The 25,937-nt window shown below is 46.3% G+C and overlaps 1 protein-coding gene across 14 annotated transcripts in view; it reads left to right on the top strand.

Moving 5' to 3' along the window:
• Positions 1 to 25,937, top strand: part of CHD9 (chromodomain helicase DNA binding protein 9) — a 312,438-nt gene that overhangs the window by 233,372 nt on the left and 53,129 nt on the right. For 11 of the 14 annotated variants that reach the window (XM_075008394.1, XM_075008397.1, XM_075008390.1 and 8 more), the window contains 8 exons: positions 369 to 472; positions 1,891 to 2,008; positions 2,705 to 2,762; positions 3,754 to 3,796; positions 3,973 to 4,192; positions 4,367 to 4,569; positions 4,813 to 5,721; positions 18,214 to 18,377. In XM_075008394.1, the coding sequence (XP_074864495.1) occupies positions 369 to 472; positions 1,891 to 2,008; positions 2,705 to 2,762; positions 3,754 to 3,796; positions 3,973 to 4,192; positions 4,367 to 4,569; positions 4,813 to 5,721; positions 18,214 to 18,377 (1,819 nt within the window). The remainder of the gene's footprint in view (positions 1 to 368; positions 473 to 1,890; positions 2,009 to 2,704; positions 2,763 to 3,753; positions 3,797 to 3,972; positions 4,193 to 4,366; positions 4,570 to 4,812; positions 5,722 to 18,213; positions 18,378 to 25,937) is intronic. The other 3 variants (XM_075008398.1, XM_075008396.1, XM_075008399.1) reach the window with 2 other exon arrangements.

Raw genomic sequence — 25,937 nt, 5'->3', positions numbered from 1 at the left:
TCATTTGCATAATGACAACCATGTGGCACATTGAAAGTGTTGCTTTCGAATTGAAAACTCGGCGTGTAGCTGGGATTCCTTTGAAGAGAAACCCCATCTACATGGCTAATTTTCAATTCAAAAGCAGCACTTTTGATGTTCTGGGTGGCTGTTATTATCCAAATGAGGTGCTGAATATTCATATTGACACCATTAGCATTTCTGATCCATGGCATTTACCTACCCCTTCCAAAACGGAGGGTAGCATAGACATGGCTGTAGAATTATTGCAGGTTTCTCTAAAAATTGAAGTATCAGTTTGAAATAAGATACAGTAATTTTATCCCTCATTTGTAAATTCATATTTGTGTTATTGGTGAACTTTTCAGTGAAGTTGATGTTTGGGTCCCTGAGCCAGAGCATTCTGAGGTTCCTGCAGAATGGTGGGATGCAGATGCAGATAAATCCCTCCTAATTGGAGTTTTTAAACATGGTAAGTAATGAGCGTGACTGGATAACAATACACTCATCCCTTGTTTAACAAGTGTTTTACTCATGAGTACTCGCTAAAACCTGAAACATGTATACCTACCTTTATTCACTATATGAATTAACTTTACCCGCTTATATGAGCAAGGTCCCTGGCCGGGGGCAGGGAGACCTGCAGCCCCATGGCTGAAGTGGAGCCAGCTGTGGGGTCCCTGGCCAGGAGGCTGGGAAACCCACAATCCTGTGGCTGGCTCCACTTCAGCCATGGGGTCCCTGGCCATGGGCAGGGAGACCTGCAGCCCTGCAGCTGGAGCCTTTTCCCTCCCTTCCCTCAGACATGCAGCTGTCTGACAGCCCTGAGGCTGGGGGAAGAGCGGGAGAAGGCTCTTAGCCTGGTTCCTTCCCCTGCAATGCCGGGAACGTGAAACTGACCAGCCATGAGCTGATCAGTTTCCTGTCCCACAAGCCTTGGGGAGATTGGAACCAGTCTAGACCTGGTTCCCAGCTCCTGTCACTCTGGGAGCCAGGAAACTGACCAGCCCTGTGGTGGTTCCTGGCTCTCCTCCCCTTGCAGGAAAATTCTAGTTATGCAGGGATTGCAGGAACAACCCTTGGATAACTCGAGGGTTTAGTGTATTAGACCTACCCCGCCCACCCGCCCCACAGACCTCACCCTTGGCTAAATTTTACATCCCCTCCTAGATTCCAAACTGCCCCCAGCCTTACAACCCCCCCTGCAGCCCCAAACTTCTCCCAGTCTTAGACCCCCCACTGCATCCCTCAGTAGCCCCAGCCTAAGACACTGCTCCTCCTCCTGCAGCCTCTTCACCAGGGCTGCTAGTCTGGGTGGCTCCCCCAGCCCTCCTGCTCCCAGCAATTAACTCAAGTGTTAAGGTTTCAGCACCTAGGCATAAGGTATGTGCTATCCCTAGTGACAGAGATAGAGACAGCTGCCATCTCCAGCAGCTATTGATAGATATCCACCTGAGGCAGCCATGTTAAGAAACTGCAAATGGCTTCTTTAACAGCCACATGCAGCTGGAAACTGCCCAGCTGGCGACCTTTAACAAATCTAATGGGACTCATGTTTGGATCCCAACCCATAGTTTGGGAATCCGTGCTCTACATACACACACTGCATCCTATTTCTGGTGCCAAACTATTCAAATACATCAGAAAAGTATCTAAACTCAACTGGTTTATGGCAAGTTACAAGCACTTGAAACAAAATGGAGACGTCTACATGTATTTTAATGGGAATTTAGTGTCGTTCTTTTTGCCTACGAGCAGAAATTTGGGAACCAATTGTGCTTGTATAGTGAGGGATGAGTGTATATCTATCTGACAGAGCTTTTCATCTTGTTTTCTTTTATGTTCTCTTCATAAAAATTACTTTTATATTTGTTGGTTCTTACAATTCAGGCTATGAAAAGTACAACACTATTAGAGCAGATCCTGCACTCTGTTTCTTGGAAAGGGTGGGCAAGCCAGATGAGAAAGCAGTTGCTGCTGAACAGAGAGCAAATGATTACATTGATGGGTATGAATGTTTCAATTTTGTTATGCTTGTTTGATGTGAACTGAACTAAATAGGCCTGATTCTCCTCTCACACTGTCTTTACACCATTGTAATTTGATTGATGTAAAGGGCATTATTTCTGCTCTAGTCCAGTGTAAATGAAAAGAAAACTAGGCCCAGGGTATTTATAGTGCAATAGTTAGACATAAGAGTTCATTGGTAATGTGAAATGTTAGGCTGTCTGTGTGGCATGATGATAATGCTTTGTGCTTTTACATGAGATGTGAGTTTGATTCCTCAGTAGTCAGCTTCAGTCAGCTAGTCAACTTTCTTCTAGAGACCAAGAATGCCTTAGTTTTGCTGAACAGCAACCCCTTTAAATAAATTTTAGTAGTATAGATTGCCTCCAAAGAGGCATAGTTTTTCATTTTTCATGAGCCAGAAGGCTGGCAATCACAACTCAGGGGCACAGATAGAAGACTTCTTTGAAAGATTGTGGGTCAGGAAAGAGGGAAAATTTAGAATTCATGATTCCTCTTGAAATGCTTTTTGCTCCTGCAAATTACACTAATTGAGATTTCCCAATGAAATATTAACCAGAGAATAAATTCATCTTGATTTAGAAATGTTTTGCATAATACAGACGGAATAGGATCTATTTTAAATAATATTATAGTATTTTAAATAGATTATTTTGCTGTGCTGAAATTTTGACAGGGATGTAGAAGATCCAGAATATAAACCAGCCCCAGCAATGTTTAAAGATGATATAGAGGTATAGTATGCATCTGTTTTTTGTTCTTTTGGAGTAATTTAATTAAATTAGTAATATTTAATATGAACTATTTTAAGCTATTAGTTTAAGTATGTCTCATAGAAGTCTTTGAAAAAGTATTTTGTGTGATCTTTCCATAGCCAGTTGTCTAAAATATATTATTCTTATTTCACTTTTTTTAGTTACGTACCCTGTGCATGCATTTTTAACTATAGCAGCAACGAAGGGTCCTGTGGCACCTTATAGACTAACAGAAAAGTTTAGAGCATGACCTTTCGTGAGTTAACTCACTTCTTCAGATGCTGGTCCTGGAAATCTGCAAGGCCAGGTATAAATAGGCCAGAGCAAGGCTGGGGATAACGAGGTTAGCTCAGTCAGGCAGGCTGAGTTGTATTGTCATCAGTAGATCTGGAGGTGTGAACTCCAAGAGAGGGGAAGCTGCTTTTGTATTTAGCCAGCCATTCACAGTCTTTGTTTAATCCTGAGCTGAGGGTATTGAATTTGCAGATGAATTGCAGCTCAGCAATTTCTCTTTGGAGTCCGTTCTTGAAATTTCTTTGCTGCAGGATAGCTACTTTTAAATCTGCTGAGCTACAATTCATCTGCAAATTCAATACCCTCAGCTCAGGATTAAACAAAGACTGTGAATGGCTGGCTAAATACAAAAGCAGCTTCCCCTCTCTTGGAGTTCACACCTCCAGATCTACTGATGACAATACAACTCAGCCTGCCTGACTGAGCTAACCTCGTTATCCCCAGCCTTGCTCTGGCCTATTTATACCTGGCCTTGCAGATTTCCAGGACCAGCATCTGAAGAAGTGAGTTAACTCACGAAAGGTCATGCTCTAAACTTTTCTGTTAGTCTGTAAGGTGCCACAGGACCCTTCATTGCTGCTACAGATCCAGACTAACACGGCTACCCCTCTGATTTTTAACTATGTCTCTGATGGATTCATGTTACTGATGTATTTGAAATATTGGATTTTTTTAGGATGATGCGTCATCACCAGGGGATCTAGTAATAGCTGATGGAGGTAAAGTAAATTAAACTGCATATATGATTATTATTGTGAATGTGTAGCATGCTGGTCTACATCATGCTGTTCTAGATGTATGTCTTGGTGCATCCCTGCCTTGAGGGTAATTCAGAGCTTGAGACACCATCAATAAATGACTTGGTTTTTGTTTGATTGATTTTCTTTTAATATAGATGGTCAGATGATGGAAGGAGACAAAATTTATTGGCCTACTCAGTCTGCTTTAACAACACGTCTGCGTCGCTTAATAACAGCTTACCAGCGTACTAGTAAGAACAGGCAGGCCCAGCAAATCCAACCAGTGTTTCCAGTTCAGGCCACTGTGATGCAACCTCCATATGAAGAAGCTGCTCTAAATCCAAAAATGGCTGCTAAGATTGAAAGGCAACAAAGGTTTGTGTAAAGTAAAAAGATTCTGTTTCAAAGTGTGATCCTTCAAAAACTTGAAGAGACTTTTCAACATTTTTTAAAAGCTGTGATCACTAATGGTCAAAGATGATTATATGAAAATGACTGCATATTCAAACTTGATTAATATCTTTTTTTTTCTTTTTATTGCCAATCAAGATGGACAAGAAGAGAAGAAGCTGATTTTTACAGGGTGGTATCAACATTTGGAGTGGTGTTTGATCCAGAAAGGGGCCGATTTGACTGGACAAAATTTAGAGCCATGGCTAGGCTACATAAGAAAACTGATGATAGTTTGGAGAAGTATTTGTATGCATTTATGTCTATGTGCAGGAGAGTCTGTCGCCTTCCTTCAAAAGAAGGTATGTATCATAAGAAAATAGAGTAGAGTATGTTCTTGAAATATTATTTGAATCATGTAGTTGATACTGATAATACAAAAATATCATTTCTTCTTTCCAAAAAGCTATAACTCTGTCTGCTTCCCAGAATTTTTGGGAGTCAGAAGAAAATGGGGAAAAGAATCATATGGAACATGAGGTCAGTGTTTTGTGGGACTTGGGTATTGTTTATCAATTACTTCTATTTGTTTTATTTTTATACAGAACTTGTAGACCCAACCATTTGTATCCAACCAATTACAGAGGAGCGTGCTTCTCGGACATTGTATCGCATTGAACTCCTGAGGAAGGTACGAGAACAGGCCCTCCGACATTCACAACTGTTTGAACGCTTGAAACTTTGTCAGCCAAATCCAGACTTGCCAGTCTGGTGGGAGTGTGGGGCACATGACAGGGACTTACTTATTGGAGCTGCTAAACATGGGGTTAGCAGAACAGACTACCACATTCTTCGTGATCCTGAACTGTCATTTATGTCTGCCCAGCGGAACTACAGTCAGAATAAAGTGGCGCTATCAAGGACTTCCACTCCACTTCTACATCAGTATCAGATGGCATTGTCTGCTTCTCCTCTTACCCCTCAGTCAAGATTGCCAGATACTAAAGGGAATACTCTTGAGGATACAAAAGTTAAAAATGAAAACCTTAAAGAGGACTCTCAGTCATCTGAAGAGGAATTTATGTCTACTGAGGAAACACAGACAGTGATGAAATCTGAACCTTTGAGCCCAAAGAATGGCATGCCATCACAGACTGTAGACCACAAACCTGGTGTGAAGACCGAAACTGACAGGCGTATGGTTGCAGCAAGAACAGAGCCCCTTACTCCAAATCCTGCTTCCAAAAAACAGAGAGTCAGCAAAAGAGGGTCAGACTCTAGCTCTGATTCTGACTCGGATTCAGACAGATCATCCTGTTCTTCCAGGTCATCTTCCTCATCCTCTTCCTCATCTTCTTCTTGTTCACACTCACGGTCAGGATCTAGCTCTTCTTCCTCTTCCTCTTGTTCTTCAGCATCTTCTTCCTCTTCGTCGTCATCATCTTCGTCATCGTCATCATCTTCGTCGTCGTCATCTGAAGAGAGTGACAGTGATGAAGAAGCACAAAAGCGAGGTAAGTAGCAGAAGTCTTGCTGGTACATCATAATTTAAAATACTGAGGAATACTGAAAAAAATCTAGAAGGCATAGGACTAGGAGTTTCCATAGTCAAAACAAAAGCAAATATACTAACAATTTTGCCTAATTTTATAGAGCAAAGGATTTTACAGCTGTTGCAGTTGTGACTGTTTCACATTGTGATAATTTTGGGAATAGTGATTTCCATCACCTCCTACCAAAGCATCTGTTGATTCAGAGAGAATTGTTGGTTGGGTCCATAGAATCTATGTACAGTATTTAACTCAGGTGTGGAGGAAAAGATGAATTGCTAGAATTTCTTTCCCTACTCTTCCCCATTTCTTTTCTTTTCTTCTTGGATCTAGGTTCTTTTGGTGCCTCTTCTGTTCTTCCCGCCTCATTCATCCCTTATCACACATCACTGAACCACAATTAGGTATCGCTTGGAAAACCACAACCCTGTGATTTGCCACAGATCATTGAGTAATTTGAGTTACTGTCTCATCACACACCTATGGGCATGAGAAGACCAATCTTGGTTACCAAACTTAGACATCTAGAGCAACAGGTCCTCCTTTTATAAAATCTCCCTTTTCGTTTCTGTGCCTCATGTCCCTTCCTTTTGTTTCCCTTACATTATTAGTCTCTTCCTTCCCTCCTCTTAATTGCCTGAATCAGCAAAGTATGACGTACCCTAATGCTTTCCCAACAGCAGAAAGTGTTATGGTGAAGACCATATTCTGCCAATGCATTAGCTGAAAGATTGTCACTATAGGAATTACACAAGGGGAGAAAGAAGCATGATTCCCACTGTTTTACACTTTACTCAACTACTTTGCTGTTAGGAATATTACCCTCTTCTGGTTTTTGTGATGCAATTAAAAATCCATTAAACATTGTAATATTAAAGTCCTGATTTAGATTGGTTTTCACAATGATTGTGGTAAATATTGTATATAGTCATAATTTAACTTTCTGAGTTCGAGTTTGGATTGTGAGAGTTAGGAGAGATTTCCCACCATGACATGTAAAGTTTTCAGCTACAGCATCACGGATCGTTTATGAAGTTGTGTAAATATGTAGTCTGTTACTATATAATAATACCATATTATATAAATGAGGTGTTCATATTTATTTATACTTGTATGACACAATGCGACCTATATGTGCATTCAGTGACAAATTTCCAAGCGTTTTGACCCTGATATTCAGGCCTGAAAATACAAAATATATTGTGGATTAGCGTAAGACCTAGGAACACAGAAGATAGAATTTTCAAAATCAGATGTGCGCGTTAGGAGCACTAGTTCCATGTTTTTTAAGTAGGATTTGTGTTTCTGCATGATGTAATTACCTTTGAAAATTTCACCCATAGCAAATATATGGGTACATTTTATATGGTAAAAATCTTGAGTGTAGTATGTATTTGTCTTAGCAATGTGAAGATGAACACTCAGCTAGATAGCATATTTTTGTCTAAAGTATTGTGACATCAGAAGTAAATCAGCTAGTCATCTCTTACCCTCTAGTTCATTTTCATACTCAATTCAGTTGGTCAAGTGAGTAAGCAAACAAAAGAGGCTGTCAGAACTGAAGAGTTGGGGTAGCATGGGAGTTCAGGACAGGAAGCTATTCTGGATCAGTTGTTGTCAAACTTATTTGATTGCACCAGCCCTTTTTTGTGGCTGTAGTTTATCTTCCCCACTCCTCCACCCCCATCTCTAGCCACCCAGCTCTAAAGGTACAATGGAGAACAGCAGATGCGGCTTGTCAGTAAGCCTGCCAACAGGGAAGGGCTCAGGGGACAGTTTCCCTGGGGCCTGCCAATTCAAAGGGGCCTGGGACTTCCAGCCACTGCCGCTATTACTGTGGCAGTAATAACAGTTGGAGTCCCAGGCCCTTTAAATCACTGCCAGAGTGCAGCACCACGCTCTCTGTGTGGCTCTGAGGGCTGGGTAGGTGGGGGCCAGTGCTGCACTTTGCATGGTGCTGAGGGATGGCTGCCCTGGCCCCATCCCTTGATTTTAGACTTTGACTTTCTGAGAGAACAGGTGAGCTGGATCCCTTGGGAAACGAAGATGAAAGGGGAAAGAGTTGAAGAGAACTGGCAGTATTTTAAAGAATTCTTACTGAAGGCACAGGAACAAACAATCCCGCTGCATAGTGAGAAATGCAAACATGGTAGGCAACCACCTTGGCTTAACGTGGAAATCCTTAGTCAGCTTAAACTCAAAAAGGATGCATACAAGAAATGGAAACGTGGACAGTTGACTAAGGAGGAGTATAAACATATGGCTGGAGAATGCCGGACAGTAATCAGGAAAGCGGAAGTACAATTGGAACTGCAGCTGGCAAGGGATGTGAAGAGTAACAAGAAGGGTTTCTGCAGGCATGTGAACAATAAACAGGTTACTGGATGAGGGAGGTAACCTAGTGACAGATGATGCAGGAAGAGCTGAAGTTCTCAATGCTTTTTTTTACCTCAGTCTTCATGGACAAAGTCAACTTCCACATGATGGTCCTAGACAGTGCAGTATGGGAAGGTGGAGGGCAGCCATCTGTGGGGAAGGAACAAGTTCTGAGCTAGCTAGAAAAACTAGATGTGCACAAGTCCATGGGTCTGGATTTAATGCACCCCAGGGTACTGAGGGAATTAGCAGAGGTCATTGCTGAACCTTTGGCCATTATCCTTGAAGACTCTTGGAGATTGGGGGAGATACTGGATGACTGGAAGAAGGCAAACGTAGTGCCCATCTTTAAAAAAGGAAAGGACGATGATCCAGGGAGCTATAGACCTGTCAGCCTTACCTCAATCCCTGGGAAAATAATGGAGGGAATCCTCAAGGAATCCATTTTGGAGCACTTGGAAGAGGGGAAAGTGATCAAAAGTAGCCAACATGGATTCACCAGGGGCAAGTCCTGCCTGACCTATCTGATTAGCTTCTATGACAAGGTAACAAGCTCTGTGGACATGGGGAAGTCAGTGGATGTGATATACCTTGACTTCAGCAAGGCTTTTGATACGGTCTCCCACAACATTCTTGTCCATAAGTTAAGGAAATATGGATTGGATCCTTGGACTATAAGATGGATAGAAATCTGGCTTGATGGTCAGGCCCAACGGGTAGTGGTCGATGGCTGAATATCTGGATAACAGCCTGTTTCAAGCGGAGTGCTGCAAGGCTCGGTTCTGGGGCCAGTGTTATTCAACATCTTTATTAAGGACCTGGATGAGGGACTGGATTGCACCCTCAGCAGGTTTGCGGATGACACAAAACTAGGGGGAAAGGTAGATTCGTTAGAGGGTAGAGAGAGAATCCAGGTGGACCTGGATAAATTGGAGGATTGGGCCAAAAGAAATTTGATGTGGTTCAATAAGGAGAAATGTAGGGTCCTGCATCTGGGGCAGAAGAATCCCAAGCATTGTTACAGGCTGGGGACCGACTGGCTCAGCAGCAGTACGATGGAAAGGGACTTAGTGGTTATGGTGGATGAAAGGCTAGGTATGAGTAAACAGTGCGCTCTTGTAGCCAAGAAGGCTAATGGCATATTGGGGTGCATTAGGAGGAGCATTTTGAACAGATCTAGAGAAGTAGTTATTCCTCTTTATTCAGCACTGGTGAGGCCACATCTGGAATATTGTGTCCAGTTTTGGGCCCCCCAGTATAAAAAGGATGTGGATTTGCTGGAGCAGGTTCAGCGAAGGGCAACAAAAATGTTTAAGGGTCTGGAGCACAGGACCTATGAGGAGAGGCTGAGGGATTTGGGCTTGTTTAGTTTACAGAAGAGAAGACTTAGAGGTGATTTAATAGCAGCCTTCAACTTCCTGAAGGGGAGCTCTAATAAGGAGGGTGAGAAACTGTTCTCAATGATGTCAGATGGCAGAACAAGGAGTAATGGCCTGAAGTTGAAGAGGGAGAGGTGTAGGTTGGATATTAGGAAAAACTACTTCACCAGGCGGGTGATGAAGCATTGGAATGCGTTGCCTAGAGAGGTGGTGGATTCTCCATCCCTTGAGGTTTTTAAGTCCCGTCTGGACAAGGTCCTGTCTGGGATGACTTAGTGGGGGTTGATCCTGCTTGAAGCAGGGGGCTGGACTAGATGATCTCCTGAGGTCCCTTCCAGCCCTGTGATTCTGTGATCCCTTCTACCCGAGGCAGTGCACCTTCCAGGAGCACAGGGCTGGGCCTCTCTACAGCTTGCCCAGGGTCTCAGGAAGCTATCCAGTCACCCATCTTTGAAGGCAGCACTGACACTAGCAGCAGTGGATAAATAAGGGTGGAATGACATGAGTATTGCTATTCTTCTTTTTCTACTGTTGATGGTGGCAGTGCTGCCCTCAGAGCTGGGTGCCAGGCCAGCACCTGCAGCTCTCTGGACACCTATTTCTGAATGAATGCAGTCAGTCTTTTTTTCCCTAAAGCAAGTCATGACCTTCCCCTCCCCCTCAAATACATTCTCCCTATCCAGTTGAAGAATCTCTGTTCTACATCAGGAGTTGTATTGGCAGAATAGAAATAAGGCTGGAGATCTGCAGTGTGGCTCCCTACACATTATGTCTGGCTCAGGCAAGATCATTTTATCTTTGTATACTTAAAAATGTTTCAGTAGAATCTCTCACCCTGGATTGTCAAGGAGGGAGATGAACAGGGAAGTCAACATGTGAGTGTTAAGGTTTAAGCTAGGGTTAGAATTATTCACTGAGTAACTACCGATGCTGTAATACTCCTCTACCTGCAGGACCAAAGAGGCATTGTCAGGTGGATGTTAAGAAGCTGATAATACAGTGGAGAAGAGATGAGGAGGAGAAAAAGTGGCTTATACAATTTAACTATAAAATTCAGTGTTAGTGGCAATATCCTACAAATTTACTCCAGGTTCAGGTAATAGAGAGTATATGCCTGCCCCTTCCACCAACTTCCAGTTTAGCCTATGTAACTAATGATGGGTCTGACTATATTGTTGTACAGTGTTAGCTGGAGAATATAAATCAGTCTGTCTGTCTCTTTCCGTTGTTGCTTAATTAGAAATGAGCATTTTAAAGATTTGGCAACTGCTGGAAGGGTCTCTTCAGTGCTATTAGTTATGTACAACACTGTAATACCTAAGGTTTTCTTATGTGGAAAATACCCTTCATTGCAGCTCTTGTGCAGCTGTCCTGTAAGTTGCACACTTGACAGATACTAGTATTTTAGACCTGTTGTATTCAAAGTGCTTTCAAGAGGACAACATTTGAAACAAGTACCTGAATATTTAGTGATTTTAATTTTGGTTACTAAACAGTTAATACTGCCATCATTTGTATAATGCTAGGCTATGCATGCTTTGCAGCTGTCCAATTGTGCATGACATCAGTACTTCAGTTGATGAAAGGGATAGCCAAAACATTTCTACCTGTACTCTCACTACAGGACTCTCTAGAGCCATGTTTCTCTCAACCTTTTTGATAACCAGGAACCTTTGTGCTACCTTCCTAAACTATAGCAGGGAGATCTCAGTGACTGGCACTTGTCCACAGGCCAGTCTTTGAGAAACACTACTCTAGAGAAAGGGAGTTTTTGGCTGGCTGTACGTATTGTAGTGATTTTTTGTTTGTGGGTTTAATTCCTAATTTAAGGTGTTTTATTGGCATATACATAATATATATTATTAACCCAAATGTAAATAAAAAAAAAAATCTGGTAAGAAGTGGAGAAAGTATTCGCTTGTCATCTAAGTGCCGTTAGTTAAGAGAAGAGTTGCAGTCAGAAGTAAGTAGGAGAATCAATGTAAGGAAAGCTCAAATTTGCCTGATATCATGGTAAGTCAGTGCTGGTGCTAATGTGGTCTAGCTACTTGGATGAGGGAACAAAAGGAGACATTTGTTGGGGTTCTAAGCTTTTTTCAGTTTATAAATTAGCCAGTTTTAATTTGTCAGTCAGAGTCCTGATATACAAATTACCTGTGGCATTCTCGCTAATATTTCCTGCCCCTCAGAATGAATTTTGTTATGTGTACTCATGTGGAGGTCACCTCCATATGGGTGTACATAACAAAATCAATGCGACAAGGGAGGAGCCAAGGTATTCTGAGTGTGGGATGGGACTCGGGGTGTAGAACTGTGATGGTGCTGCCTGTTTTGATTTAAATATTTTTTTGCAGATCCTGCGGTCAGTTTCTAATTTTTCATGGAGGTGATAAACCCTCTCTTAGCTCCAGGCTCCACTCCTGCCCTACCTCTTCCCCCAACGCTCCATCCGTACCCCTCTGGTTCTTCACCTTTTCCCCTCCGTGTGCCTTCACAGTCCCCACTCCTTTTCCTTCCTCCAGTGCCGTAATCAGGACCATACATGTGGGTGGGCCTGAACTTTAGGGGAGCCAGTAATGACAGGTGGTAGGAGTGGTTGGGGCCACCTCTCCTCTCCTTCCTCCTGCCAGTCTTGCAGATCAGGAGTGATAGACACTTTGAGCAGAAGACCCTGTAAAAATGTGCACCACTGTGCTTCCACCTGCTTCACCTCTCTAGGATTGAAGGCTTGCTTCGCTCAGTGCCTTAGCTGGGGGGCAGCATCAGAGACTTGCACTGCTCAGAGCTCCTGCCAGGGAGTGGGTTGGAGTGCAGGGGATTACCCCCTCTGCCTCCTTCTGCTCCTGCTGCGGAGTGGGCTTGAGGCAAAGGTGCTTGCCCCACTCTACCAAGCACTTCAGCCTGGCCTGGGGAGTAAGATTAACAGCTTGCCCCACTTTGCCTGCCCAGCACTCCTGCCAGGGTTTGGGGTCAGAGGCTTGCAAGTCCCTGCTCTCTGACAGGAGCACCATGCAGAGTAGGGCAAACCCCCATCTCCACCCTGCAGCTTGAGCACCAGTGCTGAGCAAGCCCCCGCACACCCTCCCCAGCCCGCGCATGCCCTGACTGGAGTGGGAGTTATTGATGCAGCAGGACAGGAATAGAGCTGGAGGTTGGAGGGATGGGCCTGGAAGCAAATGTGGGAAGATCTGTGGCCTACCCAGACCCACCTGTCACTCCCTTCCCAGCATCTCCTGCATACTGCTGCATGCAGGAGGAACAGGGGGAGAGTGGGAGGAAGTGGGGAGCGGAGGCAGCTCCAGAAAGCAGGATCTGGGTCCCATTAACCTGTTGAATCTGGCATGCGGCATTTAAGTTGCATCCTAGTTCCAACAGGCTCATGCCCTCCTTCCTCCCATCTTGCCACAGCAGGGAGGAGGACTTGCTCCTTGCCAGCCGATTCTGCCCAGGAAGCAGCATTTCAGCTGTGGATGGACTCCTGAAGAATTAGCAATTCCCCTTTCAGAGCCTCTGCAAAGAGCCACTGCAGGGGGAAAATGATGAACCTTGCCCCAGCTGGGACTCAGGCAGGCTTGCTACTTGATCCTTGTTTTCCCCTGGCTGTGTGAAGGGAAATTGACGCGCAAGGGGAAACTGACAAAATTTCAGGCACAACACTTGGACAGTTCTCAAGGCACACTGATTGAAAACAAATGCTCTAAGTACCTTAAGCTCTTCTTATTAAGCTACTGGAGCATAAAAATAGAAATAGATGTTTTATGAGGGAACGTATATTTAGCTCTTATTATAATATATGGAGATACACATCTCATAGAACTGGAAGAGGTCTCAGGAGGTCATCGAGTCCAGTCCCCTGTCCTCTTGGCAGGATCCAAGCACTATATCCCCCCCACCACCACTCCCCTTTTTTTTTAAATGTATTGGCCCCAGATCCCTAAATTGTTTCCTCAAGGGTTGAGCTCACAACCCTGGGTTTAGCATGCCAGTGCTCAAACCACTGAGATATGCCTCCCCCCAGTAAATCATCTTAATTTACCAAAATTCCCTCTTAGCACAGTAAAATATTAATTTACATCCAAAAGGGTTCAGCATTGTCTTTGTTTCTGGCAGGGGTGGGGGCCACTGACCCACAGAAAAGTCATTCAGATGCCTGGTGTAGCCCCCAACTCTGAAAATTCACTCCCCTAACACTACAGGGGAAGGGCAAAACCAAGGTTCAGAGCTTCCTACAGGCTAGAATAACTCTTCTAGGATCCTGGGACTTGTTGGTGTGGGCAAAGTCGCGGGCCAAGGCCACACTGACCCCACACCAGTATGCTGCTCAGATCCTCAAGAGGCCTGGGACGAGGATATGGAGGGGACGGCGGAGACCCGGCGATGAGTAGAGGTCGCCCCGCCCCTCTGCAGGCCGCCCCCACCCACCTCCGGCAGGAGGCCCTGGGGATTGTGCACTGGCCCTGTACCGCCATTAGAAAGGCTGGTAGATTTTTCCCTGGCAGGCAGGAGGCTGGCTCTAAGGGAGAGGGGTGAGAGGAGAAGAGGAAGGCTTGTGTAGGTGCAGACAGTTACAAAGTTTATTAACAGAACAAACAACAGGGAAAGGAGTAATGACACTTGTAAGAGTAGACAATTTTTTATAAAGTAACCATATATATATATATTAGTGATTACTGATAATGCATTGAATTGCAACAATAGTATTTCTCTAGACACTTGCAATGCTATACACTAAAGGGTCCATGAAGTGACCTGTATGATGGTTTTTATTAGGTTGGAGGCAAAACGGAAGATTAAAGAGAAATTCAAGGAGAGAGGTATAGGTAGTTTTATATTAATATAGCTCCGGGCAGGGGAAGGTCAATTTGCTTTCCCCCTTAATGCCCTGGCTGGTTCGCTACGCCAGCCTATTGGAGGCCTTGGGGCTTTGCCTGCCAAGGTCCTCCTCCCAGCCGAGTGAGGGGGAAGTGTAACCTCCCCGGCTGGGGCTCAGAGAATAGGGACAGGTAAGGGGGGTAAGGTAGGATGCAGGGTTTATAGGGTAACTGGGAGGTCAAGCCTCTACCAAGATGACCTGCCTGCTCCTTAAGTATATAAACACGTCGATTAAATAAATGCTATTGTTACAGTGTATGACTAATCACTTAGACAATCAATTATTGCTACTAGTACCATTTACTATAGCTAAATGACTAACTAATTAACTATGACTGTGAAACTATTAACACAAGTGTGCAGTTTCTAAGATGGTAGAGGAAAAACCTGGGCTGTTAAGCCCGGCCTTGGGGTTGAGCCCCTGGGTGTGGTCCCTCTTGGCCAGAAGGGGCGCGGTTCGATTCGCGACTTCAAACCCCCCATTGCGGGGACCCAATGCCCAAAGTATTATGATTTGTATAGCCTGGACTGGGCCTCAGGCCTATGGTAGTTCTTATCGCCTGGGCTGGGCCTCAGGCCTGTGGAAGTCCTTATAGCCTGGGCTGGGCCTCAGGCCTATAATAGTCTGTGTAGCCGGGGCTGGGCCTCAGGCTTGTGGTGTCCAGGTGATTGCAGTCTCGTCAGGCAGGTGGGTCGTGTCCGGTAGGTTGTGTCGTCACCGCAGGATGGCAGGCGGCGGGAGCGAGGGTGCCGCTTTGATGGCAGGCTCTGGGCTTCGACAGCTGGGCACGCAGTACCTCACCCTAATGGTGAGGCCAGTTCGACACCCAGCTGATTCATCTTGGAGTCTGCTTGCTGTTTAGATGGCAGACCCTGGGTTTCAACAGGCGAGCAAGCAGTACTTCACCCTGGTGATGAGGCCAGTTCGCCGCTCACCTGATTCACCTCAGGGCTGCTTGTCGCTCTTTTAGTGCTGAGGTAAAACTGCCAGCTGTCACCGCAGCAGGTGGGCCCTGCTGGGCGATGCTGGTGTTGGCTCAGGAGCCCTTCGCAAAGTCTTCTCAAGCTAGAGCGCTTTGCAAAGTCTTTGCTGCTTGTGAGGCAGCTAGCCTAGGGGCTGGTGGACGCCTCAACGGCCACCACCTCCCCGTACAGGTAGTGGAGTCGTATCCGCGCCAAGGGCCGGCAAGCGCGGTGCTGTGCCGCCTTATATCCTGTGATCTCATGCATGATTCATGAGGCTATTTACATGCGAGCGTTCTGAGGGCCTGCTTTCAAACAGGTCCTCTGGGCTGTAGAAACTTCTAGAAGCTTTCCACCTGTGCCCAATCAGGTGCCTGGATTTTAAACCCCAGGTCACAAGTTGTTTATGAGTTCAGGGTTACCGGGGAAACCAACTGACTCAGAGTGACCATTACAGGGGGCTGCTAAATGGCAGCCTATGTGATTTTAGGTTTTACCTGTACCCGTAATGATGTTTAATGGCCAAAGGCTTGTTTCCCCTGACCCACGGGGCGATAATGCCCGAGGGATGAAAAATCCCTGACAGGACTAATGAATTTTGTGGGGCCTAGGTTCTGTGATGGGGCCAGAAATTAGTGGTCAAGTGTGTGGAGGAGGCTTCTGGGTCGCTGAATGGAGATGGTGGGGTGTGGGGCATGGGCAGGAAGGGGGATACAAAGTCCAGAAGGGAGGGAGGATGCAGAAGTGTGAGGTCTGCCTGGCAGGTAGGTTGCAGGAGTGGACTGGGGATCGGAGGTCTTGGTGGATGCAGAAAGTGGGCTGAGGGTAGGGGGCTGACCCAAGAGGCTGGGTGCAGGAGCTGGCTGAGGGTTAGGAGTGTGAGTGGGAGGGGTGTGCACTGTGTGACCGGACCCGGAAGAAGGGTGCAGAAGTGGGGTAGAGGAGCAGGGGCTTTATGATAGAATGTGTGTGAGGGGGATGAGGGTGTGGGTCTGGGCATAAAGGGGATGGGAGGCAGTTTGCTCACCTGGCTCTTTGCTCCCCACTGCTCCCAGGCACCACCCCCTTCTGCATCCAGCCAATGGGAACAGTTTTCTGCACTGCCATTCCCCCTGCTCTGGGGTGGGACAGTGGCAACATGAGGAGCTGTCTCTTCCCCCCCCATGAGCTGGATCTGACCCATGAGGCTCCAGGACAGCCCCCCACCCCACCCCACCCCGCAGTGGGAGACTGGTGCTGGCATTCCAGCCATGCAGGGTGGCAGGCCATGGGGCTAGATTGCCAGCACAGGCTCCCCACTGCAGGAGGGATGGCAAGTCCCAAGCCTGTGGCCTGTCGCACAATGTTGTGGACCCCTAGTGGTCTGCATACCCCGCTTTGAGAACCAATGATCTGGGGCATACTCTTCCTTGTATTGTGGCTGCTTGGTGCTATACTGCAAGTAGATTCTGCTAAAATCCAGCGTAGACCGCATGAGATGATATTCCTTTCAATCTCCCTTCCCAGGGGGATCATCTGATGGTGTTCAGAGAAAGGAAACTTGCAAGGACTGCACTACGCTCTGCGTATGATAGGCTGCCTTATCAGTCCATTGGTGTTATTGACCGTGTCCTTCAGGCTGTGCTGAATTATACCTTGGGATCATCGTGATCCACGTCTGGCTCAGGATCAGGGAGTGGGCCAGCTCAACACAGAGACAAACTGTTGTTCTTACCATAGAAAACTTGGTATATTTTGGTAAATAAGGGGAGATAGTATTTTTATCAACATTTTGTTACTAGAGTGATAAGGGAAGCTACTTTTTTGTAGAAAATAGTGTTGTGATACACCTGCTTTATCTACAGACATAAAAAACACATGCATTCTCGCCCAGCCGTCCTCTGTAACTTAACCACACAGTGCATAAGTAAAACATATGGCATTCTCTGGTTTTAAACAAAAAAAGCAATGAAAAACTCCATGTTTAGCTCTCAATTATGTATACAACTGTTATCACAATAATTATCTAATGTAATTTTTTATTTTTTATTACGCACAAGTTTGAGTCTTTCAGAATTATCTCACTGCGTTTGCATCTGTACTCTGCGCTGCAGCACTGGCTGTTTTAAAAATGTCTGGGCTTGCTACCAGCAGATTTATACTATGCAAGTATATAGACATAATATGTCTGGTTTTCTTCTTCTGTTTGAGATGGTCTGGAAGAATAAGTAAATTAAAAAAAATGAAGGTTCAGATGTGGGCAAAATATGTGACAGTTGGGGAGACAAAATATTAGAATGTTTTAAAATGCATGTTTAAAATTGTATTATGTGCACTCATGATTTTAAAAATGTTTGGGAGTGGGGACAAATGGAGCCTTATATATCCCATCCAGTAAGGGAAATGGGCTACACATAAGTAGTATTCCTCAATAGATTTACTACAGTCTGGTGGCATCCACTTTGCTGTTAATGCTTACTTTTCTATTTAAAAATGGAATTGATTTATTTGTTTGAAATCACATTTTGTTTCACTTCAAAATGAAATATTTCTGTTCTAAAAGGTGCAGAAGGGATTTCATATCTCATTTAGCAAGCAACTAGATGTAAAATACCTGAATATTTCACACATTTAGCTCTAGAAAAGAGAACAGGAATATAGTTATGCACAGAGTAGTTGTTGTTCACAGTTACATGGAAAAGCTTCTATGCTCTAACTTAAAAAAAAAATCTCGACTATACACAAATGAAAAATTAATTTTTATTTTATATTCGTGTTTAGATTTTTCTTTCCCAACCTTTACACACTTTGAGTTTCTGAAAAAGGTGTATTTTTCTGTACAGCTTCAAGTTATATATAAAAATATATGTATAATACTTTTATTTAGCAGAAGGAAACTCTCACATCAAAGCATATGATGAAGAGAGCGTAGCCTCTCTGAGCACCACGCTAGATGAGACCCAAGATTGTTTCCAGTTGAACAATGGAACACCAAATTCCAGCTATCTTCTGCAAGGTGGATACATGTTGGCTGCATCCTATTGGCCAAAGGTAAGTTTATAAGACCATTTTCAAAAGCAAATGGTATAGAGCTGGTTTATATTTTCAGGGCTCTTGATGAGTTAGAATAGCAAGCTAGGGGTAAATCCTGTTGACTATGCCAATTGTTGTTCTGAGTTTCAGCTCAGACCAGTAAGGGGTTATGTTACTGCCTGGCCTGAAATTCTTCATATCTTAGATGTTATGCTGTTGTGACATATAGCCACCAAGAGCAGGCATACAAGCATGCAGAGCACAATCTGTCTTCCACCTCCCAGGTACATTTTGCAGAGTGGCCCCAAGACCCTCCCTGCCCTGTATTGTTCTCCAAAGTATTTGCCCTGTAGCATCCAACCCTTTCACAGAAAACTTAGCTTCTGTAAATTTGCTTCTCCCTTCAAGATGGTACCTGTCACCTTAGCTGAAGTTAACACTGAATTGGTGTATAGTTCAAGGAAAACAGGATTGTTAGACCAAAAAGTCATGGTTTTGTGAGATGCCAAGTATAAAGAAGGTATATAGATAGAGACGGTTACAAGCAAAGGGTGCTTCTAAGATTAAATCTTAATTTCAGCAAGATGCAGTTATTTCTTTAAGCAAATTTCTCATCTCTGTTCGGTTCCCAGAGATTCAAACTACTGAGTTAAAGACTCCATCGTTCTGTGATTTCAAGAGCACTGGCTTCCTTAGTCTCTCATGTGAACAAAGGCAAAATGGTTTTATCTTTATATATTCCCAAAGTCCAGTTATCGTGCTTCAAGAGGCAAGAAGGGGTGTAGTCTCCCATACCCAATCCATATGCGGTCATCTTTCCCCACTTGCTTTCCTGATAACTTGGTTTTATCATGCATATAATTATGCTTTTCTTTGTCTTTAGTCACACCTTTCTTAATTTCCACAGAAGCACGCTGAGGCAGTGTGAAAACACACAGTTAGAGCTGAGTCAATATCTGTAGCTTCCCTTAAAGATGTCCTGGCTCTGAAATCTGCAGAACAATCTGATACTTTGTTCACACCAAATGCATAGTATTTAGCAAAGGTGTATACAATTGCATCGGATGCAAAACTACACTGTCAGAATTTGTTTATCTTAGTGGTATCTGTAAAGCTGGCTCTTGCCCCTGCTTGCATCTCATGCTGATATATGACATGCCACCAGCCCTGAATTCTTTGTTCTTTCTTGACACCTGTGATGATTGATCAGAACACCTGTCTGTTTACATCTGTAAGTGTGATAGCAATTCTCTTCATTGCCTTACTGTTCCTTCATTGTACATTGTTCAAATTAGATAATGGGTATTATTTAGTTATTTATACAGATACCTCACCAGGGCTTTGTCCCAGGAATGGGACATACCCCAGTGTTTGGGTTTCAGACCGAGCTCTGCTTGCAACAGACTTAGGGCCATTTGTGACCCCCACCCTCCAGCAGCTTCCTGAAGTGTTGGGAGAGTTACACATGGAGTGGTGCAGAATTTGTAAAAATTTTTCACTGAGGACTCTGAAAGAACAAGACATATGTATTTAGCAGGCTTGGCTCACTGCTGTGGCTCCTCCTGCTGGTCAGCCCAGAAATTAGCTTCGTTTAAGGAGTGCACCACCCTCTGGCCATTGTCTCTTACTATCGCATGCTGTCTCCACCCTCAGGTTCTGGACCCACAAAGCTCCCTGGACTGTAGTGTCCTCTTTAGGACACTGTCTTCTGGCAGCGCTGACCAGTCCATTCTTGCCTCCTGTGGGATATCGCCACATAATTGAGTGTAATGGATACACCTGCCACTGTGAGACTGCAGACCCAAAGTCTATCCCCTGCCTCAAAGGGAAGCTTCACTCTGTAAGGCCACACTTCAGTGTGGCAAGGTGCAGTACAAGTGGGAAAAGTGGAGGCCAGGCCTGTCCACTACTCAGGGTCCCTGACCTAGGGGCCAGTGTTGATAGCCTTGTCTTGCCTCATGCTCACTGGGCTTCTTCCTATTGATCCTTGAACTTTCTCAGCCCTCGTATCAAGGCCCTAAGCCTGGGAGGTATCAGGCAGGTGGAGTGTCTCTGCAGCTCCCCTGAGCCTGCCCAGCACTGCTTTACCCAATGTGCTTTTCCCAGGCAACAAGTCCTTCCATTTCGTTAGTCAGGACCCAACTGCCGTCTGCTCTGCTGAGCAGCTCCTTATAAACAGGACTGCCAAAGCAAGCCACCCTTTCACTGAGTATCCTCTCTTGCAGCCTTTTTTAGGGCCCAGGCTGGCCCTGATTGGCCATCACTCACTGTGCCCTGACTGGCTGGGTTTGCACAGGCTCCATCCAGCCTGCTTTTAACCCAGAGCCATACTCATGGAGACTGCACTTTGACCTGTATCTGAGCATGTCTGCATTGGTGTGAAGTGCTCCTGGCGCTAAATTCTTCCTGACATTGCTCCCCCTCACCAGTGCCTAAAATGTACCAGAGGAAACTGATTGGCTGCTCCCAGCACTGAGTAAAGCGGGGCAGTGAGCAAAGGATGCTGTTTGGGATGCCTACCCAGTCTGTCCATTCAGACTCCTTAGCCTTCCCAGGGCTCCACTTTCCAAGAAGCAGTAGGGACCATGGTATATGGTAGGGCTTTTGACACATACGGTCTTCCATGCAGCTAGGTAACTTATTAACCCTTCCTGTAACACCTGTGTTGCTGTCATTGGTAGAGATCATTAAGACTTCCTCATTCAAGGGCAACTCTACCGTGGAATCACCTGAAAGGGCAGTGGAAGGTCACCAGTACCCAGAGCAGAACTACTGTTTTGTAACTACACAGTCACAATCCCTGGCACCACAGCCACAATCTCTGGTTAGGTGACCCAGATTTCCAGCACTGTGTTGGCACTCTACCATTGTGGCATGGATTGCCGGTTTCTGTATATTGATCTCCATCCTCCTGGTACTGACCTTCCCCTCTCAGTAGTTGACACATTTTAGCAAGTCAGCATTATCTAAACAACCGGCTATTCTGGGTCACTCCCCACCTTCACATCTCTGGTCCCCATTGACCTGGTACCAGTCTCTGGAGGGACATTGGTCACCAGCCAGTTGGCATCAGTCACCTCCTCTTGGCAGCCGTCATCAAAGGAAGGATTCCACTGAGCACCGAGAGCAGAGTCCTCCGAATTGCATTGTGAATTCAGCCCTTCTCTGCACAAGCAGTGATCATCTGAGGTTTCTGGATATCTCTTTGAGGCTCACAATAAGTTCATGGCAACAGGGTCACTGGCCAACTCAGTTGTCCTATTGGATTTTCCTATGATGCCAGTGCTGTAGTCACATCTCACCTCTGTGGCTGCCTCAGGGAAGCGACCCACCACACCATTGACACCAGGTTCAGACTGCAACTCAGGCATCAGTGCTGGGGCTGAAGAGTGAATAATGACACTGCGGGAAACCTCTGCAGCTGGGGAGACTGGGAGCTCCTCACACTCAGACCTTCCAGATGATTTCAGAGCACATCAAGTTCTGCTTAAGAACGAGCTTTCAACTTGGGACTGTAGGCTGAGGAGCTTGCAGAAACTTCAGATGCCCTATTTGATGTCTTAACTGTGGCAGTCCCAATGAAGATCACAATGCCAGAGCATAAAGGGGTCTTGGCAATCAGTAAGGCCCTTTTGCAAATCCCATCTTCTATTCCGCCAGCATCCAACAGAGTGGAAATGAAATACTCTGCCCCGGTTTAAATACTTACGCCCTCAACCCATTCCCTGGATCATTAGTAGTATCCATGGCTAATTACAGGGATAGGCAGGGTCAGGTAAGTACCATGATTTAAAATGACACGCAGAAGTTGGACCTTTGTGGGAGAGAGGTTTATTGGATGGCCAGCGTCCAGCTCTGGTTCTTACCAGTGTTCCTGTAAGCGAAGCGCTTTGGCAGCCACCCAGGAGATGTGCAGGTGCTGCCCAGGGGATTAGCAGAGTGTCTGCAGCCACCCAGCGTTGGCAGCATGTGTTGGTGTTGCACACCTGAATATGCCTTGGTGCATATCACAAAATGTGTTCTAACCATGGGTGGAAAACATTAGCGGGAGCCCTGGTTCTAACCACCAGCCCATGTGGAGGAGCTGCAATTTTACTTTGTGGGACTCCATCAATAAGTTTAAAGACTCTGTTTCCCAGGACCTCCGTTCAGAGTTTGGAACCATCGTGGAAGACTACAGAACATTGGTGAGAAGCTCTCTATGGCTTGGGATACAGCTAACTAGGTGACCATGGTTGTAGCTTCAGCCATAGCTGAAGACACAGTTCATCGCTTTTTCAGTTCTCTGGGCTCTCAAGATATGCTGCTGTCCATCCAAGACCTCCCAGTTATAGGGAATTCTCTCTTCTTGGAGCAAACTGGTACAAGGCTGTGTGGCCTAAAGGAATCTGTGGCGTGTAAGAGTCCCGAGATGCCCAGCCCTTGGCCTAGGGCGGGCGGCACCCAAAAAGGGGGTTAGAACACCAGCCCCGCACTCAGTTCGGGGTGGTCAGCAGTTCACCACTGCAATCCAATACAGGCCCCAGCCCTCAGTCTAGGGTGCGGCAGCAGTTCTCAATAGCAATACAGTACTGGCCCAGCCCTCAGTTCAGGGCGGGGCAGCAGTTCTCAATAGCAATACAGTACTGGCCCAGCCCTCAGTTCAGGGCGGGGCAGCAGTTCTCAATAGTAGTACAGTACAGGCCCAGCCCTCAGTTCAGGGCGGGCAGCAGTTCACAGCCGTAACACAATTCCGGCCCAGCCCTCAGTCCAGGGCGGGGCAGCAACACAAGGGTTTGAGCACAGGCCCCAGCCCTCAGTTTGGGGCGGGGCAGCAGTACAAGGGTTTGAGCATGGGCCCAGCCCTTAGTTTGGGGCGGGGCAACAGCGCAAGGGTTTGAGCACGGGCCCAGCCCTCAGTTTGGGGCAGGGCAACAGCACAAAGGTTAGAGCACAGGCCCAGCGCGAGCTGGCCCTGTCAAGGAGGGGGTAGGGGGTCGCAGGCCCTCCCACTCCACTGCGACCCAGCCCAGGGCCCTGGGGGTCACTCACACACGACCACGGTAGTGGGGATCCAGGCCGCAACACACTGCCATGGGTTCGGGAGCGTCGTTCCCCGGGCCACTTCCTACCTCTACCTCCGCTGGTGGAAGGTCCCAGTCCATCTGGTCGGGGGGTCCCACAGGGTCGGTCTCCTCCAAATCATCCACCTTCGGGAGCTCCAGCCAGTCGCTCATATCAATGTCATTGTCATTGGGCGGAGGTAACACGGTGGACCCGAGGCGATCCTGGGCCTGAGGGCTGCAGGGACCCGCCAGGACTCTGGGTCAGGCCGCTCCTGGGGCTTCTTCCAAGGCGGGGGGTCTTCGCCGGCGTGAGGGTCCTGGCAGGTCTGGGAAATCCAGGTGGTCCCCCGGGGCATCTGGATCTGGGGTTGTTTGGAGCCGCTGGGGGCTTGCTCCTTCGGCCCAGCCGGGTGGCGACAAGCCCTCCGCCCTTGGTGCCGGGGAGCTCGTGCAGGCGCGTCCTCCCTGCCCAGAGGCCCAGGCTTTAATGGGTCCCAAGCCCTGCCCTTGGCCTTTCTAGCCCTGGGCCCCGCCCTCTGAGGGGCAGGCCTCTGGTGTTCTGGTTCCGGGCCCACCCACTAGGGCCTCTGCGCAGCCTCCTCTGCCTCTGAGTCAGCAGGAGGCCATACTGACTCACTACATATTTTATGCTCACTGGGCCTTTATGTGCCCCAAGCTGCAAGGAAGCAGTTATGGCCACCTCCACCATGCAGATCTTGGGAGTCACCAAAATAACACTTATAGCGAATGAAAAATAGGGATGAAGATTCAAGTGCCATCATCCCACTTCATCTCTCTCATCCACAGAGTCTGATCCTGCAAGGTATCATGATACTTTGGTGGTGCTCCAGTTGAGTTTTAGGATCCACCACCTAATTTATTTTTCAATCGTTTCTGTCCTTTCTTGACTGCATGGGCTCAAGTGTCCTCAAACCAGTGGATGCTCAACACAGTCTCTTTGGGCAATAACCTGCAGTTCTCAGCCAAGCCTCCTCACTTCAGTATCCCCTTCATCATTCTTGTTCAGGGATGCTTCTCATAAGCAACTTTCTTGTTCAGAGGGAGAGAACCCTGCTGTGGCTGGGGGCAGCAGAAGAGGTCCATCAAAATATGAAGGCAAAAGTATTCTATACCTGAAATTTCCAAATGCCTGTATTGCCTTAACAGATATTTCAAGATTTTGGCATAGTCTCTCTGGACTCCATCATCCCCTCCCTGTATACAGGAGGCAGGTATAGCACCCTCAACCTGAAAGACACACATTTTCATATTTTCTTTTTCCATGCCCACAGGCAATTTCTCTGTTTTATGTTGGGCCAGTGCAATCTCCAGTTTACACCATTGTGCTTAGAATTCTCGTCTGCCCCCAAAAGTTTCAAAAAAGTGCATGGCACCAATGGCTGCTTAACTGACACATCAAGGAGCACAGATTTGTCCATATCCCTATGATTGGCTTGTCAAAGAAAGGTCTCAGGCCCAGGTGCAAAAAAAGCCTGGATCTGGTGCACTCTGCCTGTTGAGATATGTGCTTGCTAATAAATAAGAAATAAACTTTCACCCCCCTTTAGGGCAGTGGAATTCATAGGGACAAAACTCAACTCAATGCAGGCCAGAGCCTTTGCCACAGGCCTGTTTCCAGGCCACATCCAGCCTGATTTCCAACACGAGAGCCCACCCTCTCGTGACCATCCACATGTGCCTCAAGCTATGGGATCATATGGCAGCTTGTATTTAATGAGTTCTGGCATATACAGCTTCATCTCAGACTCCCGCAAGTGTGACCAGCGTCAGTCTACGTTTCTAACAGACATGATCTGGACTGGGTGGTCATGGTCCCAGAACACATTCAGTAATCTTTGGAATGGTATTTGGAATTCAGTGTTGGAAAGACTTGTCAGCTGCATCCTTTTCAATTATTCTCATCTTGAATGCTTCAGAACTGAATTGGGTAGCTCAGCTTCATGGCCTTGGCACATATGATTGCTCGTCTCAGGAAGATCACTGTCTTCCAAGCACTCCTGCACTTGCGGTTGTGATATCCTCTATCAGCAAGTAAGGTGGAGCCTGTTTATTAGCCTTCCTCCAGTAGGCTGTCTTTGTGAGACTTTGACATTTAGCATCTCATTTATCTTATAGTTTTGCACCTTCTAGAGGCCAAGATGTGCTGGCAGATCCCCTTAGCTGGACCATTTTATCTCACATAAGTGCCCACTCCATTTGGACATAGTAAGCATAACCTTCCAGAGGTAGGTGACTCGGTAGATCATGGTTCCCCAAACTGGTGGGGGGGAGGTTATGCTGAAATTCTGGGGGGAGGGGCATGGGGCGACCCAGGCCCCCCCATCATCTTCCCCCTCCCCCTCAAGGAAAGAGCTGGCCTTTGCTTCCGGCTCTCAGCCCCTGTCATTTTACATGGGTGACCTGGCACAGCAGCTATAAAAAGCAGGCAGCTGGCGAAGAACTACGTGGAGCGAGCTGCCTTCCGCAAAGAGGAGTGAATGTAGGTTGTGGGGGGGAGGAGAATGAGGTTAGA

The sequence above is a fragment of the Carettochelys insculpta genome, chromosome 14 (genome assembly GCF_033958435.1).
Source record: "Carettochelys insculpta isolate YL-2023 chromosome 14, ASM3395843v1, whole genome shotgun sequence".
NCBI classification, from domain to species: Eukaryota; Metazoa; Chordata; order Testudines; family Carettochelyidae; genus Carettochelys; species Carettochelys insculpta.
The sequence above is the reverse complement of the archived record's forward strand: the minus strand, read 5'-3'. Positions and strand labels throughout refer to the sequence as shown.